This window comes from Phyllobates terribilis, unplaced genomic scaffold (assembly GCF_046119375.1).
Source record: "Phyllobates terribilis strain yellow unplaced genomic scaffold, ASM4611937v1 Scaffold_4__5_contigs__length_816908805, whole genome shotgun sequence".
NCBI lineage: Eukaryota > Metazoa > Chordata > Amphibia > Anura > Dendrobatidae > Phyllobates > Phyllobates terribilis.
Window position 1 is genome coordinate 810,429,018 of NW_027362764.1, and position 20,936 is coordinate 810,449,953.

At 44.0% G+C, this 20,936-nt stretch overlaps 1 protein-coding gene across 1 annotated transcript in view; it reads right to left on the minus strand.

Annotated features, from left to right (window-relative positions):
- Positions 1-16,684: 16,684 nt before the first annotated feature.
- SCRT1 (scratch family transcriptional repressor 1) overlaps positions 16,685-20,936 on the minus strand; it is a 107,905-nt gene continuing 103,653 nt past the window's right edge. The window contains exon 2 of the mRNA XM_073676874.1: positions 16,685-19,940. Within this exon, the coding sequence (XP_073532975.1) occupies positions 19,216-19,940 (725 nt within the window). The 3' untranslated portion in view covers positions 16,685-19,215. The remainder of the gene's footprint in view (positions 19,941-20,936) is intronic.

Below are 20,936 nucleotides of genomic sequence, written 5' to 3' on the forward strand. Positions count from 1 at the left end.
ACATAGGACTGCAGGTGACATCTACTACATTATCTGTACTCAGAGAGATATCACTGTGTTGTCTGTGGTGTTACATAGGACTGCAGGTGACATCTACTACATTATCTGTACTCAGAGAGTTATCACTGTGTTATCTGTGGTGTTACATAGGACTGCGGGTGACATCTACTACATTATCTGTACTCAGAGAGTTATCACTGTGTTATCTGTTGAGTTACATAGGACTGCAGGTGACATATACTACATTATTTGTACTCAGGGAGTTATCACTGTGTTATCTGTGGTGTTACATAGGACTGCAGGTGACATCTACTACATTATCTGTACTCAGAGAGATATCACTGTGTTATCTGTGGTGTTACATAGGACTGCAGGTGACATCTACTACATTATCTGTACTCAGAGAGTTATCACTGTGTTATCTGTGGTGTTACATAGGACTGCAGGTGACATCTACTACATTATCTGTACTCAGAGAGTTATCACTGTGTTATCTGTGGTGTTACATAGGACTGCAGGTGACATCTACTACATTATCTGTACTCAGAGAGTTATCACTGTGTTATCTGTGGTGTTACATAGGACTGCAGGTGACATCTACTACATTATCTGTACTCAGAGTCATCACTGTGTTATCTGTGGTGTTACATAGGACTGCAGGTGAGATCTACTACATTATCTGTACTCAGAGAGTCATCACTGTGTTATCTGTGGTGTTACATAGGACTGCGGGTGACATCTACTACATTATCTGTACTCAGAGAGTTATCACTGTGTTATCTGTGGTGTTACATAGGACTGCAGGTGACATCTACTACATTATCTGTACTCAGAGAGTTATCACTGTGTTATCTGTGGTGTTACATAGGACTGCAGGTGACATCTACTACATTATCTGTACTCAGAGAGTTATCACTGTGTTATCGGTGGTGTTACATAGGACTGCAGGTGACATCTACTACATTATCTGTACTCAGAGAGTTATCACTGTGTTATCTGTGGTGTTACATAGGACTGCAGGTGACATCTATTACATTATCTGTACTCAGAGAGATATCACTGTGTTATCTGTGGTGTTACATAGGACTGCAGGTGACATCTACTACATTATCTGTACTCAGAGAGGTATCACTGTGTTATCTGTGGTGTTACATAGGACTGCAGGTGACATCTACTACATTATCTGTTCTCAGAGTTATCACTGTGTTATCTGTGGTGTTACATAGGACTGCAGGTGACATCTATTACATTATCTGTACTCAGAGAGTTATCACTGTGTTATCTGTGGTGTTACATAGGACTGCAGGTGACAACTACTACATTATCTGTACTCAGAGAGATATCACTGTGTTATCTGTGGTGTTACATAGGACTGCAGGTGACATCTACTACATTATCTGTACTCAGAGAGTTATCACTGTGTTATCTGTGGTGTTACATAGGACTGCAGGTGACATCTACTACATTATCTGTACTCGGAGAGTTATCACTGTGTTATCTGTGGTGTTACATAGGACTGCAGGTGACATCTACTACATTATCTGTACTCAGAGAGTTATCACTGTGTTATCTGTGGTGTTACATAGGACTGCAGGTGACATCTACTACATTATCTGTACTCAGAGAGTCATCACTGTGTTATCTGTGGTGTTACATAGGACTGCAGGTGACATCTACTACATTATCTGCACTCAGAGAGTTATCAGTGTGTTATCTGTGGTGTTACATAGGACTTCAGGTGACATCTACTACATTATCTGTACTCAGAGAGTTATCACTGTGTTATCTGTGGTGTTACATAGGACTGCAGGTGACATCTACTACATTATCTGTACTAAGAGAGTTATCACTGTGTTATCTGTGGTGTTACATAGGACTGCAGGTGACATCTACTACATTATCTGTACTCAAAGAGTGATCACTGTGTTATCTGTGGTGTTACATAGGACTGCAGGTGACATCTACTACATTATCTGTACTCAGAGAGGTATCACTGTTATCTGTGGTGTTACATAGGACTGCAGGTGACATCTACTACATTATCTGTACTCAGAGAGTTATCACTGTGTTATCTGTGGTGTTACATAGGACTGCAGGTGACCTCTACTACATTATCTGTACTCAGAGAGTTATCACTGTGTTATCTGTGGTGTTACATAGGACTGCAGGTGACATCTACTACATTATCTGTACTCAGAGAGTTATCACTGTGTTATCTGTGGTGTTACATAGGACTGCAGGTGACATCTACTACATTATCTGTACTCAGAGAGTTATCACTGTGTTATCTGTGGTGTTACATAGGACTTCAGGTGACATCTACTACATTGTATGTACGCAGAGAGTTATCGCTGTGTTATCTGTAGTGTTACATAGGACTGCAGGTGACATCTACTACATTATCTGCACTCAGAGAGTTATCACTGTGTTATCTGTGGTGTTACATAGGACTGCAGGTGACATCTACTACATTATCTGTATTCAGACAGTTATCACTGTGTTATCTGTGGTGTTACATAGGACTGCAGGTGACATCTACTACATTATCTGCACTCAGAGAGTTATCACTGTGTTATCTGTGGTGTTACATAGGACTTCAGGTGACATCTACTACATTGTATGTACGCAGAGAGTTATCACTGTGTTATCTGTGGTGTTACATAGGACTGCAGGTGACATCTACTACATTATCTGTACTCAGAGAGTTATCACTGTGTTATCTGTGGTGTTACATAGGACTTCAGGTGACATCTACTACATTGTATGTACTCAGAGATTTATCACTGTGTTATCTGCGGTGTTACATAGGACTGCAGGTGACATCTACTACATTATCTGTACTCAGAGATTTATCACTGTGTTATCTGTGGTGTTACATAGGACTGCAGGTGACATCTACTACATTATCTGTACTCAGAGAGTGATCACTGTGTTATCTGCGGTGTTACATAGGACTGCAGGTGACATCTACTACATTATCTGTACTCAGAGAGGTATCACTGTTATCTGTGGTGTTACATAGGACTTCAGGTGACATCTACTACATTGTATGTACGCAGAGAGTTATCGCTGTGTTATCTGTAGTGTTACATAGGACTGCAGGTGACATCTACTACATTATCTGCACTCAGAGAGTTATCACTGTGTTATCTGTGGTGTTACATAGGACTGCAGGTGACATCTACTACATTATCTGTACTCAGAGAGTTATCACTGTGTTATCTGTGGTGTTACATAGGACTGCAGGTGACATCTACTACATTATCTGTACTCAGAGAGTTATCACTGTGTTATCTGTGGTGTTACATAGGACTGCAGGTGACATCTACTACATTATCTGTACTCAGAGAGTTATCACTGTGTTATCTGTGGTGTTACATAGGACTGCAGGTGACATTTACTACATTATCTGTACTCAGAGAGTTATCACTGTGTTGTCTGTGGTGTTACATAGGACTGCAGGTGACATCTACTACATTATCTGTACTCAGAGAGTTATCACTGTGTTGTCTGTGGTGTTACATAGGACTGCAGGTGACATCTACTACATTATATGTACTCAGAGAGTTATCACTGTGTTATCTGTGGTGTTACATAGGACTGCAGGTGACATCTACTACATTATCTGTACTCAGAGAGTTATCACTGTGTTATCTGTGGTGTTACATAGGACTGCAGGTGACATCTACTACATTATCTGTACTCAGAGAGATATCACTGTGTTGTCTGTGGTGTTACATAGGACTGCAGGTGACATCTACTACATTATCTGTATTCAGAGTTATCACTGTGTTATCTGTGGTGTTACATAGGACTGCAGGTGACATCTACTACATTATCTGTACTCAGAGAGTTATCACTGTGTTATCTGTGGTGTTACATAGGACTGCATGTGACATCTACTACATTATCTGTACTCAGAGAGTTATCACTGTGTTGTCTGTGGTGTTACATAGGACTGCAGGTGACATCTACTACATTATCTGTATTCAGAGTTATCACTGTGTTATCTGTGGTGTTACATAGGACTGCAGGTGACATCTACTACATTATCTGTACTCAGAGAGATATCACTGTGTTATCTGTGGTGTTACATAGGACTGCAGGTGTCATCTACTACATTATCTGTACTCAGAGAGTTATCACTGTTATCTGTGTTGTTACATAGGACTGCAGGTGACATCTACTACATTATCTGTACTCAGAGAGTTATCACTGTGTTATCTGTGGTGTTACATAGGACTGCAGGTGTCATCTACTACATTATCTGTACTCAGAGAGTTATCACAGTGTTATCTGTGGTGTTACATAGGACTGCAGGTGATATCTACTACATTATCTGTACTCAGAGAGATATCACTGTGTTATCTGTGGTGTTACATAGGACTGCACGTGACATCTACTACATTATCTGTACTCAGAGAGTTAGCACTGTTATCTGTGGTGTTACATAGGACTGCAGATGACATCTACTACATTATCTGTACTCAGAGAGTTATCACTGTTATCTGTGTTGTTACATGGGACTGCAGGTGACATCTACTACATTATCTGTACTCAGAGAGTTATCACTGTTATCTGTGTTGTTACATAGGACTGCAGGTGACATCTACTACATTATCTGTACTCAGAGTGATCACTGTGTTATCTGTGGTGTTACATAGGACTGCAGGTGATATCTACTACATTATCTGTACTCAGAGAGTTATCACTGTGTTATCTGTGGTGTTACATAGGACTGCAGGTGACATCTACTACATTATCTGTACTCAGAGAGTTATCACTGTGTTATCTGTGGTGTTACATAGGACTGCAGGTGATATCCACTACATTATCTGTACTCAGAGAGTTATCACTGTGTTATCTGTGGTGTTACATAGGACTGCAGGTGACATCTACTACATTATCTGTACTCAGAGAGTGATCACTGTGTTATCTGCGGTGTTACATAGGACTGCAGGTGATATCTACTACATTATCTGTACTCAGAGAGTTATCACTGTGTTATCTGTGGTGTTACATAGGACTGCAGGTGACATCTACTACATTATCTGTACTCAGAGAGTTATCACTGTGTTATCTGTGGTGTTACATAGGACTGCAGGTGACATCTACTACATTATCTGTACTCAGAGGGTGATCACTGTGTTATCTGTGGAGTTACATAGGACTGCAGGTGACAGCTACTACATTATCTGTACTCAGAGAGTTATCACTGTGTTATATGTGGTGTTACATAGGACTGCAGGCAACATCTACTACATTATCTGTACTCAGAGAGTTATCACTGTGTTATCTGTGGTGTTACATAGGACTGCAGGTGACATCTACTACATTATCTGTACTCAGAGGGTGATCACTGTGTTATCTGTGGAGTTACATAGGACTGCAGGTGACAGCTACTACATTATCTGTACTCAGAGAGTTATCACAGTGTTATCTGTGATGTTACATAGGACTGCAGGTGACATCTACTAAATTATCTGTACTCAGAGAGTTATCACTGTGTTATCTGTGGTGTTACATAGGACTGCAGGTGACATCTACTACATTATCTGTACTCAGAGAGTTATCACTGTGTTATCTGTAGTGTTACATAGGACTGCGGGTGACATCTACTACATTATCTGTACTCAGAGAGATATCACTGTGTTATCTGTGGTGTTACATAGGACTGCAGGTGACATCTACTACATTATCTGTACTCAGAGAGTTATCACTGTGTTATCTGTGGTGTTACATAGGACTGCGGGTGACATCTATTACATTATCTGTACTCAGAGAGTTATCACTGTGTTATCTGTGGTGTTACATAGGACTGCAGGTGACATCTACTACATTATCTGTACTCAGAGAGTTATCAATGTGTTATCTGTGGTGTTACATAGGACTTCAGGTGACATCTACTACATTGTATGTACGCAGAGAGTTATCGCTGTGTTATCTGTGGTGTTACATAGGACTGCAGGTGACATCTACTACATTATATGTACTCAGAGAGTTATCACTGTGTTATCTGTGGTGTTACATAGGACTGCAGGTGACGTCTACTACATTATCTGTACTCAGAGAGTTATCACTGTGTTATATGTGGTGTTACATAGGACTGCAGGTGACATCTACTACATTATATGTACTCAGAGAGTTATCACTGTGTTATCTGTGGTGTTACATAGGACTGCAGGTGACATCTACTACATTATCTGTACTCAGAGAGTTATCACTGTGTTGTCTGTGGTGTTACATAGGACTGCAGGTGACATCTACTACATTATATGTACTCAGAGAGTTATCACTGTGTTATCTGTGGTGTTACATAGGACTGCAGGTGACATCTACTACATTATCTGTACTCAGAGAGTGATCACTGTGTTATCTGCGGTGTTACATAGGACTGCAGGTGATATCTACTACATTATCTGTACTCAGAGAGTTATCACTGTGTTATCTGTGGTGTTACATAGGACTGCAGGTGACATCTACTACATTATCTGTACTCAGAGAGTTATCACTGTGTTATCTGTGGTGTTACATAGGACTGCAGGTGACATCTACTACATTATCTGTACTCAGAGAGTTATCACTGTGTTGTCTGTGGTGTTACATAGGACTGCAAGTGACATCTACTACATTATATGTACTCAGAGAATTATCACTGTGTTATCTGTGGTGTTACATAGGACTGCAGGTGATATCCACTACATTATCTGTACTCAGAGAGTTATCACTGTTATCTGTGTTGTTACATAGGACTGCAGGTGATATCCACTACATTATCTGTACTCAGAGAGTTATCACTGTTATCTGTGGTGTTACATAGGACTGCAGGTGACATCTACTACATTATCTGTATTCAGAGTTATCACTGTGTTATCCGTGGTGTTACATAGGACTGCAGGTGATATCTACTACATTATCTGTACTCAGAGAGATATCACTGTGTTATCTGTGGTGTTACATAGGACTGCACGTGACATCTACTACATTATCTGTACTCAGAGAGTTAGCACTGTTATCTGTGGTGTTACATAGGACTGCAGGTGACATCTACTACATTATCTGTACTCAGAGAGTTATCACTGTTATCTGTGTTGTTACATGGGACTGCAGGTGACATCTACTACATTATCTGTACTCAGAGAGTTATCACTGTTATCTGTGTTGTTACATAGGACTGCAGGTGACATCTACTACATTATCTGTACTCAGAGTGATCACTGTGTTATCTGTGGTGTTACATAGGACTGCAGGTGACATCTACTACATTATCTGTACTCAGAGAGTTATCACTGTGTTATCTGTGGTGTTACATAGGACTGCAGGTGATATCCACTACATTATCTGTACTCAGAGAGTTATCACTGTGTTATCTGTGGTGTTACATAGGACTGCAGGTGACATCTACTACATTATCTGTACTCAGAGAGTGATCACTGTGTTATCTGCGGTGTTACATAGGACTGCAGGTGATATCTACTACATTATCTGTACTCAGAGAGTTATCACTGTGTTATCTGTGGTGTTACATAGGACTGCAGGTGACATCTACTACATTATCTGTACTCAGAGAGTTATCACTGTGTTATCTGTGGTGTTACATAGGACTGCAGGTGACATCTACTACATTATCTGTACTCAGAGGGTGATCACTGTGTTATCTGTGGAGTTACATAGGACTGGAGGTGACATCTACTACATTATCTGTACTCAGAGGGTGATCACTGTGTTATCTGTGGAGTTACATAGGACTGCAGGTGACAGCTACTACATTATCTGTACTCAGAGAGTTATCACTGTGTTATCTGTGGTGTTACATAGGACTGCAGGTGACAGCTACTACATTATCTGTACTCAGAGAGTTATCACTGTGTTATATGTGGTGTTACATAGGACTGCAGGCGACATCTACTACATTATCTGTACTCAGAGAGTTATCACTGTGTTATCTGTGGTGTTACATAGGACTGCAGGTGACATCTACTACATTATCTGTACTCAGAGGGTGATCACTGTGTTATCTGTGGAGTTACATAGGACTGCAGGTGACAGCTACTACATTATCTGTACTCAGAGAGTTATCACAGTGTTATCTGTGATGTTACATAGGACTGCAGGTGACATCTACTAAATTATCTGTACTCAGAGAGTTATCACTGTGTTATCTGTGGTGTTACATAGGACTGCAGGTGACATTGACTACATTATCTGTACTCAGAGAGTTATCACTGTGTTATCTGTAGTGTTACATAGGACTGCGGGTGACATCTACTACATTATCTGTACTCAGAGAGTTATCACTGTGTTATCTGTGGTGTTACATAGGACTGCAGGTGACATCTACTCCATTATCTGTACTCAGAGAGTTATCACTGTGTTATCTGTGGTGTTACATAGGACTGCGGGTGACATCTATTACATTATCTGTACTCAGAGAGTTATCACTGTGTTATCTGTGGTGTTACATAGGACTGCAGGTGACATCTACTACATTATCTGTACTCAGAGAGTTATCAATGTGTTATCTGTGGTGTTACATAGGACTTCAGGTGACATCTACTACATTGTATGTACGCAGAGAGTTATCGCTGTGTTATCTGTGGTGTTACATAGGACTGCAGGTGACATCTACTACATTATATGTACTCAGAGAGTTATCACTGTGTTATCTGTGGTGTTACATAGGACTGCAGGTGACGTCTACTACATTATCTGTACTCAGAGAGTTATCACTGTGTTATATGTGGTGTTACATAGGACTGCAGGTGACATCTACTACATTATATGTACTCAGAGAGTTATCACTGTGTTATCTGTGGTGTTACATAGGACTGCAGGTGACATCTACTACATTATCTGTACTCAGAGAGTTATCACTGTGTTGTCTGTGGTGTTACATAGGACTGCAGGTGACATCTACTACATTATATGTACTCAGAGAGTTATCACTGTGTTATCTGTGGTGTTACATAGGACTGCAGATGACATCTACTACATTATCTGTACTCAGAGAGTTATCACTGTGTTATCTGTGGTGTTACATAGGACTGCAGGTGACATCTACTACATTATCTGTACTCAGAGAGTTATCACTGTGTTATCTGTGGTGTTACATAGGACTGCAGGTGACATCTACTACATTATCTGTACTCAGAGAATTATCACTGTGTTATCTGTGGTGTTACATAGGACTGCAGGTGACATCTACTACATTATCTGTACTCAGAGAGTTATCACTGTGTTATCTGTGGTGTTACATAGGACTGCAGGTGACATCTACTACATTATCTGTACTCAGAGAGATATCACTGTGTTGTCTGTGGTGTTACATAGGACTGCAGGTGACATCTACTACATTATCTGTATTCAGAGTTATCACTGTGTTATCTGTGGTGTTACATAGGACTGCAGGTGACATCTACTACATTATCTGTACTCAGAGAGATATCACTGTGTTATCTGTGGTGTTACATAGGACTGCAGGTGTCATCTACTACATTATCTGTACTCAGAGAGTTATCACTGTTATCTGTGTTGTTACATAGGACTGCAGGTGATATCCACTACATTATCTGTACTCAGAGAGTTATCACTGTTATCTGTGTTGTTACATAGGACTGCAGGTGATATCCACTACATTATCTGTACTCAGAGAGTTATCACTGTTATCTGTGGTGTTACATAGGACTGCAGGTGACATCTACTACATTATCTGTATTCAGAGTTATCACTGTGTTATCCGTGGTGTTACATAGGACTGCAGGTGATATCTACTACATTATCTGTACTCAGAGAGATATCACTGTGTTATCTGTGGTGTTACATAGGACTGCACGTGACATCTACTACATTATCTGTACTCAGAGAGTTATCACTGTGTTATCTGTGGTGTTACATAGGACTGCAGGTGACATCTACTACATTATCTGTACTCAGAGAGTTATCACTGTTATCTGTGTTGTTACATGGGACTGCAGGTGACATCTACTACATTATCTGTACTCAGAGAGTTATCACTGTTATCTGTGTTGTTACATAGGACTGCAGGTGACATCTACTACATTATCTGTACTCAGAGTGATCACTGTGTTATCTGTGGTGTTACATAGGACTGCAGGTGATATCTACTACATTATCTGTACTCAGAGAGTTATCACTGTGTTATCTGTGGTGTTACATAGGACTGCAGGTGACATCTACTACATTATCTGTACTCAGAGAGTTATCACTGTGTTATCTGTGGTGTTACATAGGACTGCAGGTGATATCCACTACATTATCTGTACTCAGAGAGTTATCACTGTGTTATCTGTGGTGTTACATAGGACTGCAGGTGACATCTACTACATTATCTGTACTCAGAGAGTGATCACTGTGTTATCTGCGGTGTTACATAGGACTGCAGGTGATATCTACTACATTATCTGTACTCAGAGAGTTATCACTGTGTTATCTGTGGTGTTACATAGGACTGCAGGTGACATCTACTACATTATCTGTACTCAGAGAGTTATCACTGTGTTATCTGTGGTGTTACATAGGACTGCAGGTGACATCTACTACATTATCTGTACTCAGAGGGTGATCACTGTGTTATCTGTGGAGTTACATAGGACTGCAGGTGACAGCTACTACATTATCTGTACTCAGAGAGTTATCACTGTGTTATATGTGGTGTTACATAGGACTGCAGGCGACATCTACTACATTATCTGTACTCAGAGAGTTATCACTGTGTTATCTGTGGTGTTACATAGGACTGCAGGTGACATCTACTACATTATCTGTACTCAGAGGGTGATCACTGTGTTATCTGTGGAGTTACATAGGACTGCAGGTGACAGCTACTACATTATCTGTACTCAGAGAGTTATCACAGTGTTATCTGTGATGTTACATAGGACTGCAGGTGACATCTACTAAATTATCTGTACTCAGAGAGTTATCACTGTGTTATCTGTGGTGTTACATAGGACTGCAGGTGACATTGACTACATTATCTGTACTCAGAGAGTTATCACTGTGTTATCTGTAGTGTTACATAGGACTGCGGGTGACATCTACTACATTATCTGTACTCAGAGAGATATCACTGTGTTATCTGTGGTGTTACATAGGACTGCAGGTGACATCTACTACATTATCTGTACTCAGAGAGTTATCACTGTGTTATCTGTGGTGTTACATAGGACTACAGGTGACATCTACTACATTATCTGTACTCAGAGAGTTATTACTGAGTTATCTGTGGTGTTACATAGGACTGCAGGTGATATCTACTACATTATCTGTACTCAGAGAGTTATCACTGTGTTATCTGTGGTGTTACATAGGACTGCAGGTGATATCCACTACATTATCTGTACTCAGAGAGTTATCACTGTGTTATCTGTAGTGTTACATAGGACTGCGGGTGACATCTACTACATTATCTGTACTCAGAGAGATATCACTGTGTTATCTGTGGTGTTACATAGGACTGCAGGTGACATCTACTACATTATCTGTACTCAGAGAGTTATCACTGTGTTATCTGTGGTGTTACATAGGACTGCAGGGGACATCTACTACATTATCTGTACTCAGAGAGTTATTACTGAGTTATCTGTGGTGTTACATAGGACTGCAGGTGATATCTACTACATTATCTGTACTCAGAGAGTTATCACTGTGTTATCTGTGGTGTTACATAGGACTACAGGTGACATCTACTACATTATCTGTACTCAGAGAGTTATTACTGAGTTATCTGTGGTGTTACATAGGACTGCAGGTGATATCTACTACATTATCTGTACTCAGGAGTTATCACTGTGTTATCTGTGGTGTTACATAGGACTGCAGGTGATATCCACTACATTATCTGTACTCAGAGAGTTATCACTGTGTTATCTGTGGTGTTACATAGGACTGCAGGTGACATCTACTACATTATCTGTACTCAGAGAGTTATCACTGTGTTATCTGTGGTGTTACATAGGACTGCAGGTGACATCTACTACATTATCTGTACTCAGAGAGTTATCACTGTGTTATCTGTGGTGTTACATAGGACTGCAGGTGACATCTACTACATTATCTGTACTCGGAGAAATATCACTCTGTTATCTGTGGTGTTACATAGGACTGCAGGTGACATCTACTACATTATCTGTACTCAGGGAGTTATCACTGTGTTATCTATGGTGTTACATAGGACTGCAAGTGACATCTACTACATTATCTGTACTCAGGGAGTTATCACTGTGTTATCTGTGGTGTTACATAGGACTGCAGGTGACATCTACTACATTATCTGTACTCAGAGAGTTATCACTGTGTTATCTGTGGTGTTACATAGGACTGCAGGTGACATCTACTACATTATCTGTACTCAGAGAGTTATCACTGTGTTATCTGTGGTGTTACATAGGACTGCAGGTGACATCTACTACATTATCTGTACTCAGAGAGATATCACTGTGTTATCTGTGGTGTTACATAGGACTGCAAGTGATAACTACTACATTATCTATACTTAATGCATCATAAACTTTATCTTTGGTGTTACATGGGACTGTAGGTGACATCTGCCACATTCTCTCTACTTTATGCAGCAGCAGCAGTGGAGGCTGACTGAGTGCTGTAACTTGCTCAGCTCTGCTATTCATGCTGTGACTTGCTTAGCGCTGTTATTTCTGCTGTGACTTGCTCAGCTCTGCTATTCCTGCTGTGACTTGCTCAGCTCTGCTATTACTCCTGTGACTTGCTGAGCTCTGCTATTCCTGTTTGACTTGCTCAGCTCCGCTGTTCCTGCTGTGACTTGCTCAGCTCTGCTATACCTGCTGTGACTTGCTCAGTGCTGCTATTCCAGCTGTGACTTGCTCAGCTTTGCTATGACTTGCTCAGCGCTGCTATTCCTGCCGTGACTTGCTCAGCGCTGCTATTCCTGCCGTGACTTGCTCAGCGCTGCTATTCCTGCTGTGACTTGCTCAGCTCTGCTATTCTTGCTGTGACTTGCTCAGCTCTGCTATACCTGCTGTGATTTGCTCAGCGCTGCTATTCCTGCCGTGACTTGCTCAGCGCTGCTATTCCTGCCGTGACTAGCTCAGCGCTACTATTCCTGCTGTGACTTGCTCAGCTCTGCTATTCTTGCTGTGACTTGCTCAGCTCTGCTATTCCTGCTGTGACTTGCTCAGCTCTGCTATACCTGCTGTGACTTGCTCAGTGCTGCTATTCCTGTCGTGACTTGCTCAGCGCTGCTATTCCTGCCGTGACTTGCTCAGCTCTACTATTCCTGCCATGTCTTGCTCAGCGCTGCTATTCCTGCCGTGATTTGCTCAGCTCTGCTATTCCTGCCGTGACTTGCTCAGCTCTGCTATACCTGCCGTGACTTGCTCAGCGCTGCTATTCCTGCTGTGACTTGCTCAGCTCTGCTATTCCTGCTGTGACTTGCTCAGCGCTGCTATTCCTGCCGTGACTTGCTCAGCGCTGCTATTCCTGCTGTGACTTGCTCAGCTCTGCTATTCCTGCTGGGACTTGCTCAGCGCTGCTATTCCTGCCGTGACTTGCTCAGCGCTGCTATTCCTGCCGTGACTTGCTGAGCTGTGCTATTTCTGCTGGGACTTGCTCAGCTCTGCTATTCCTGCTGTGACTTGCTCAGCTCTGCTATTCCTGCTTTGACTTGCTCAGCTCTGCTATTCCTGCTGTGTCTTGCTCAGCTCTGCTATACCTACTATGACTTGCTCAGCTCTGCTATACCTGCTGTGACTTGCTCAGCACTGCTATTCCTGCCGTGACTTGCTCAGCTCTGCTATTTCTGCCGTGACTTGCTCAGCTCTGCTATTCCTGCCGTGACTTGCTCAGCTCTGCTATACCTACTATGACTTGCTCAGCTCTGCTATACCTGCCGTGACTTGCTCAGCGCTGCTATTCCTGCCGTGACTTGCTCAGCGCTGCTATTCCTGCTGTGACTTGCTCAGCTCTGCTATTCCTGCTGTGACTTGTTCAGCTCTGCTATACCTGCCGTGACTAGCTCAGCACTGCTATTCCTGCCGTGACTTGCTCAGCTCTGCTATTCCTGCCGTGACTTGCTCAGCTCTGCTATTCCTGCCGTGACTTGCTCAGCTCTGCTATACCTACTATGACTTGCTCAGCTCTGCTATTCCTGCCGTGACTTGCTCAGCTCTGCTATTCCTGCCGTGACTTGCTCAGCTCTGCTATACCTACTATGACTTGCTCAGCTCTGCTATTCCTGCCGTGACTTGCTGAGCTGTGCTATTCCTGCTGTGACTTGCTCAGCTCTGCTATTCCTGCTGTGACTTGTTCAGCTCTGCTATTCCTGCCGTGACTTGCTCAGCGCTGCTATTCCTGCCGTGACTTGCTCAGCGCTGCTATTCCTGCCGTGACTAGCTCAGCTCTGCTATTCCTGCTGTGACTTGCTCAGCACTGCTATTCCTGCCGTGACTTGCTCAGCTCTGCTATTTCTGCCGTGACTTGCTCAGCTCTGCTATTCCTGCCGTGACTTGCTCAGCTCTGCTATACCTACTATGACTTGCTCAGCTCTGCTATACCTGCCGTGACTTGCTCAGCTCTGCTATACCTGCTGTGACTTGCTCAGCACTGCTATTCCTGCCGTGACTTGCTCAGCTCTGCTATTTCTGCCGTGACTTGCTCAGCTCTGCTATTCCTGCCGTGACTTGCTCAGCTCTGCTATACCTACTATGACTTGCTCAGCTCTGCTATACCTGCCGTGACTTGCTCAGCGCTGCTATTCCTGCCGTGACTTGCTCAGCGCTGCTATTCCTGCTGTGACTTGCTCAGCTCTGCTATTCCTGCTGTGACTTGTTCAGCTCTGCTATACCTGCCGTGACTAGCTCAGCACTGCTATTCCTGCCGTGACTTGCTCAGCTCTGCTATTCCTGCCGTGACTTGCTCAGCTCTGCTATTCCTGCCGTGACTTGCTCAGCTCTGCTATACCTACTATGACTTGCTCAGCTCTGCTATTCCTGCCGTGACTTGCTCAGCTCTGCTATTCCTGCCGTGACTTGCTCAGCTCTGCTATACCTACTATGACTTGCTCAGCTCTGCTATTCCTGCCGTGACTTGCTGAGCTGTGCTATTCCTGCTGTGACTTGCTCAGCTCTGCTATTCCTGCTGTGACTTGTTCAGCTCTGCTATTCCTGCCGTGACTTGCTCAGCGCTGCTATTCCTGCCGTGACTTGCTCAGCGCTGCTATTCCTGCCGTGACTAGCTCAGCTCTGCTATTCCTGCTGTGACTTGCTCAGCTCTGGTATTCCTGCTGTGACTTGTTCAGCTCTGCTATTCCTGCTGTGACTAGCTCAGCTCTGCTATTCCTGCTGTGACTTGCTCAGCTCTGCTATTCCTGCTGTGACTTGTTCAGCTCTGCTATACCTGCTGTGACTTGCTCAGCTCTGCTATTCCTGCTGTGACTTGCTCAGCTCTGCTATTCCTGCCGTGACTTGCTCAGCGCTGCTATTCCTGCTGTGACTTGCTCAGCTCTGCTATTCCTGCTGTGACTTGCTCAGCTCTGCTATTCCTGCTGTGACTTGCTCAGCTCTGCTATTCCTGCTGTGACTTGTTCAGCTCTGCTATACCTGCTGTAGTCATGTGGTCGGTTTCTGGTCTCCATTCTGTGGCCGTCCCTGTGCGGGGGAGGTGGACCAGTGGCCGGTGGTCCTTTGACGTGCCCGTGCTGCCTTGTGATCCTGGTGTGGCTCTATTTCTCCGCAGTTTGGAGCAATGTCTTTTGTAGGTCCAGTGGTCCTGTGTACAGTCCATCCAGTGAGCGGGTTATTCTGGGGGTAGTAGTTCTCCCAGCAGCAGGTTCTTGCACATGATCCATGCAGCGCTGATCTAATGCAGAATCCCCAGATACCGGTTCATTCAATCCCTGATAGAAGAACAATGAGGCAGAAGCTGATTGCTCAGAGTCTGATTGCTCAGAGTCCCTGCACTCCCAATACCGGCATGCAGTAACTGTGGTTATTATTGCTTCGTCTTCAGTATGGATTCCTCACGGAAACATATTGCAAATAAGCGTTACCCCCCCATCAACAAACCCTACAAAATTGGCATAGATTCCAAACTTCAGCATGCAAAACCCCAGGAAATAAGGTGACTTGGACCCATCCGCAGTCCATGTCACCAGATTGTGCAACAGTCAGAACGTCATCTGTTTCACCGCGTGACCAAATCCTAAATTTTCAGAACAGAAAAGTGACATATGCTTTGGCATAGCTCTAGAAACCCAGAGAAGCCCCCCCATACCCAAAACACTGGTGAATGACGACCCCCCCTCCGACTGACCACCAATACCAAATGTAAAGGTCAGACCACCCAGTAACTGACCTCAGCGTTTACAACCAATACCAAACCATGGTTCAGACCATCCAGTAACTGACTGCAGCGCTGACCACCAATACCAAACCATGGTTCAGACCATCCAGTAACTGACTGCAGCGCTGACCACCAATACCAAACCATGGCTCAGACCATCCAGTAACTGACTGCAGCGCTGACCACCAATACTAAACCATGGCTCAGACCATCCAGTAACTGACTGCAGCGCTGACCACCAATACCAAACCATGGCTCAGACCATCCAGTAACTGACTGCAGCGCTGACCACCAATACTAAACCATGGCTCAGACCATCCAGTAACTGACTGCAGCGCTGACCACCAATACTAAACCATGGCTCAGACCATCCAGTAACTGACTGCAGCGCTGACCACCAATACTAAACCATGGCTCAGACCATCCAGTAACTGACTGCAGCGCTGACCACCAATACCAAGCTACAGGTCAGACTACAGAGCCCAGGTCTCTGATCCCACAGTAACATCAAGATTCATCAGCCTCTCAGGGAGACATTAATCATCTATATTAGTGGTCACCATGCGCTACGACCAGAGCTGATCAGACGTCCAGAGCAAGTGGCACATGTAGAAATAATGGGGGTCTGATCATGGCTGGCGCTTATTGCTATCTGCGTGATGAGCAGCCTCATGAGGCTCCATGCTGCCATCTTCAATATGAGAGGCTCTATCATGGGCCAGGAAAACCACAATGAACCGACCACAAAAGACCCTTTCACTGCTGCCATCCCATGGACGCTCGAATGAAGGTGGAGAGTTGTCAGAATGCAAAGTTGTCGGTTGTTGGCTCTCGCAGTAAAGCGAGTTATCAAATTTGTGGATTGTTATCATGGCAGAGGGTTGTCGGTGGAGAGTTGTCAGGGTGTAGGATTGTCAGAGTTGTGGGTTATTATTTTAGAGAACTATCAGAATGAAGAGTTCACAAGAATGATATTTGTCAAGGTAAGGAAAGATGGCGACTTACGAGAATGCAAGGTTCCCGGTAATCAGGGTTGTGATGCTGGTGCGTTGGTAGAGTGTTTATATTGCAGTGTGTTGTCAGGTTAGTAGCTTACAGAGGAGGATGGAAGGAGATGACACAAATGGCGCTGAGCAGCGTTGCTTCACTCTTCTGTCTCTGAGTTTTATCACCAATAACTGTAAAGACTTCTGATACCATTAGGTTGAACCCCCCAACTATTGCTGCAGAACAGGACACCCATGAATCTAATTCTGATTCCATCTCCCCATGTGGCAGCAACAGGTCCCCATTGGGACCAAGAGACACCACAACCCAGAGATATGATGGAACCTGCCCTCGAATCTCCCCAGTTTCCCACAAACCAACATGAAGTCATCTTCTACATCTGGGTCAGGATGGGACAGGAAAGTCAAATACAAAGTGGCGGAGAAATGAAGAGCAGAAGAGACGATGGATGAGGAGACGATGGATGAGGAGACGATGGATGAGGAGACGATGGATGAGGAGACGATGGATGAGGAGACGATGGATGAGGAGATGATGAAGCAATCATCACAAGGAGCCAGGGAAATAACAATGTAACTGGCTCATAATGGAGGACCACACTCAAGACGTCAAGGAGGAAGATGATGGAAAGAAGACAGGAACAGTTCACCTCAATAATAGAAGGTGAATAGCATGACAGGACTCATCTGTTACTGTGAGAAGACCAGAGGGGTGACGTCTGAGATCTCTGACCTACAATGATGAGGAGGGCAGGTCTGGCACATCACTGAGCTCCAAGTGCCTCTTGTAAATTTGGGTCTCCTTCTATCTAAAAATCAGTGAAGGTCTGACATCACAGATGTCACCACTGAGCTCTATGCATGACGTCATCAGAAGGCCAGTGTGACCTCACATCCTACTACCCTTCATAACCTGCCAAACTCTTTTATTTTCATAGTTTCGCAGTGATGGCCTAAGATATGTATGAAACTGGAAAACCTCCCCCGAGAGCATTGGGGACGTGACCTGGTGCTTACAACCTTCCCCTCAGACATATATATCCAGTAACTAATGATGATGTGAACTGGAAGTGGCAGCAGTGAAAGCGCTCCTCTGTGCTCCGCATCCAGGTCCACTCATAACTCCAGATACAAGTGGGAAAACCTCTCATTAAAAAATAAATATTCTGAAAGGATCTATAAAACCCTTAGTATATTGTGGAGTTGTAAAACATGAGGAGTGATACAATGGAAGTGCATGGAGAGGACACCCCGCAATGCCTCCTACATTGGTGGATTCCTATCGAGATGTGGACCTGTTACAGGACGGTGCAGTAGGAGCCTCCCAGCCCTCACCCCAGGTCTCCTTTTATTGCTTCTTACAGTAAATTGCTTCTAATCCAAACAAGTTTCCTTTTTCCTAACTCTACAGTAATGAAGGATAACTCCCAGTATCCCCATCGGAGACTGATCATGGCTGAACTTGGGTGAGAACTCATCCTGTGCTGCTCTTCACAAAGAGGAGGATCCGAGACCAATGAGATAAATATAAATGAAGAATGTAAAGTTCTCGAAAAGAAGAACCAAGTGTCCCTCAACCTTCAAGTTATGGCTATGAGCTCAGATTCGCTCCCTTCTCCTGTCCCATGACTATGTCCACAACAAAGTTTAAAGTAGATGCTTTGAATGCAAATATCAGAGTTAATATAACACTATAATAAAAGGAAAGCTCCCCCACTGGGTGGTAGGATTCCCTTGGAAGAGCAAGAAAATGCATGGAAAAGAAGAACTATCATCTGCATCTGATACTGAGGAGAGCAGCACCGGAGTGGCCAGAAAGAAAAAGCTGGTGACCTTGGTAAAAGGATGAAAAGAAGGTGGTGATGTTCTCTGCTCAGTCCTCCATTGGGCTGAGTGGAGGCACCACACCCTTGAAGCAGGCCGACTCATAGTGCTTGTTCAGATATGACTTGAGAGCGAAGGTCTTGCTGCAGCGTTTGCACTTGTAATGTTTGAAGGTGGAGTGCGTCTGCATGTGAGCACGGAGGTTGGAGCGGTCTGCAAAGGTCTTGCCACAGTGAGCGCAGCCAAAGGGCTTCTCACCAGTATGGGACCTCATATGACCCTGGAGAAGCCATGGCCGGCTGAAGGCTTTCCCACAGGTATCACATTTGTGCTTGAGGTCATGTGTGAGTAGATGCATGGCCATGGCCGGCATGGACACATATACCTTGCCACATGTTGGGCACTTCTTGGCTAGCTTGCTATCCAGACTGCGATGCGTCTGCTTGTGGCGACTTAGGTTTGATGATGTGGCATAGCTTTTCCCACACTCACTGCAGCAATGTCTCTGAATGGAAGGCCCTCCGGATAGCACCTTGCGTCGAGACCGCCCATCTGTGATAAAGAAGGCATCCACGGAGTAACCCTCACTGACTGCTGCATCACCATTGATGTAGCCACCTGTAATCTCTGACTGTGGACTGTCAGGTGGCTCCGAGTCGGGGGCACCATACTCGCTGTGCACTGCTGTGTAGAGGGTGTCTGGAGATGGGACTTTGATGGCTCCATCGCTGTCTCCATCATAGGCAGATGGAGTGATGTATTCATTGATATAACCTGAAAATAGAGATGCACATGATCAGATGGGGCCAGACAATAACCATGACAATATAATATACCGCAACGTGACACCAACATAAACACATAAAACACAGGACAACCCTGATAAAATAGGGCTGCACCATAACATCACCTCTGCAATGTTCCTGCAAACATTTCAGTGAGCTGCAAGCTATATTTCATGTAATATAGATGGTGACCTGGGACTGGGGGAGGTAATTACTGTACAGGAGGAGAAGATAGTGTAGATAGTGACCTGGGACTGGAGGAGGTAATTACTGTACAGGAGAAGAAGATAGTGTAGATAGTGACCTGGGACTGGGGGATGTAATTACTGTACAGGGGGAGAAGATAGTGTAGATAGTGACCTGGGACTGGGGGATGTAATTACTGTACAGGGGGAGAAGATAGTGTAGATAGTGACCTGGGACTGGGGGAGGTAATTACTGTACAGGAGGGGAAGATAGTGTAGATAGTGACCTGGGACTGGGGGAGGTAATTACTGTACAGGAGGGGAAGATAGTGTAGATAGTGACCTGGGACTGGGGGAGGTAATTACTGTACAGGAGGAGAAGATAGTGTAGATAGTGAACTGGGACTGGGGGAGGTAATTACTGTACAGGAGGAGAAGATAGTGTAGATAGTGACCTGGGACTGGAGGAGGTAATTACTGCACAGGAGAAGATAGTGTAGATGGTGACCTGGGACTGGGGGAGGTAATTACTGTACAGGAGGAGAAGATAGTGTAGATGGTGACCTGGGACTGGAGGAGGTAATTACTGTACAGGAGGAGAAGATAGTGTAGATAGTGACCTGGGACTGGGGGAGGTAATTACTGTACAGGAGGGGAAGATAGTGTAGATAGTGACCTGGGACTGGGGGAGGTAATTACTGTACAGAAGAAGATAGTGTAGATAGTGACCTGGGACTGGGGGAGGTAATTACTGTACAGGAGGAGAAGATTGTGTAGATAGTGACCTGGGACTGGGGGAG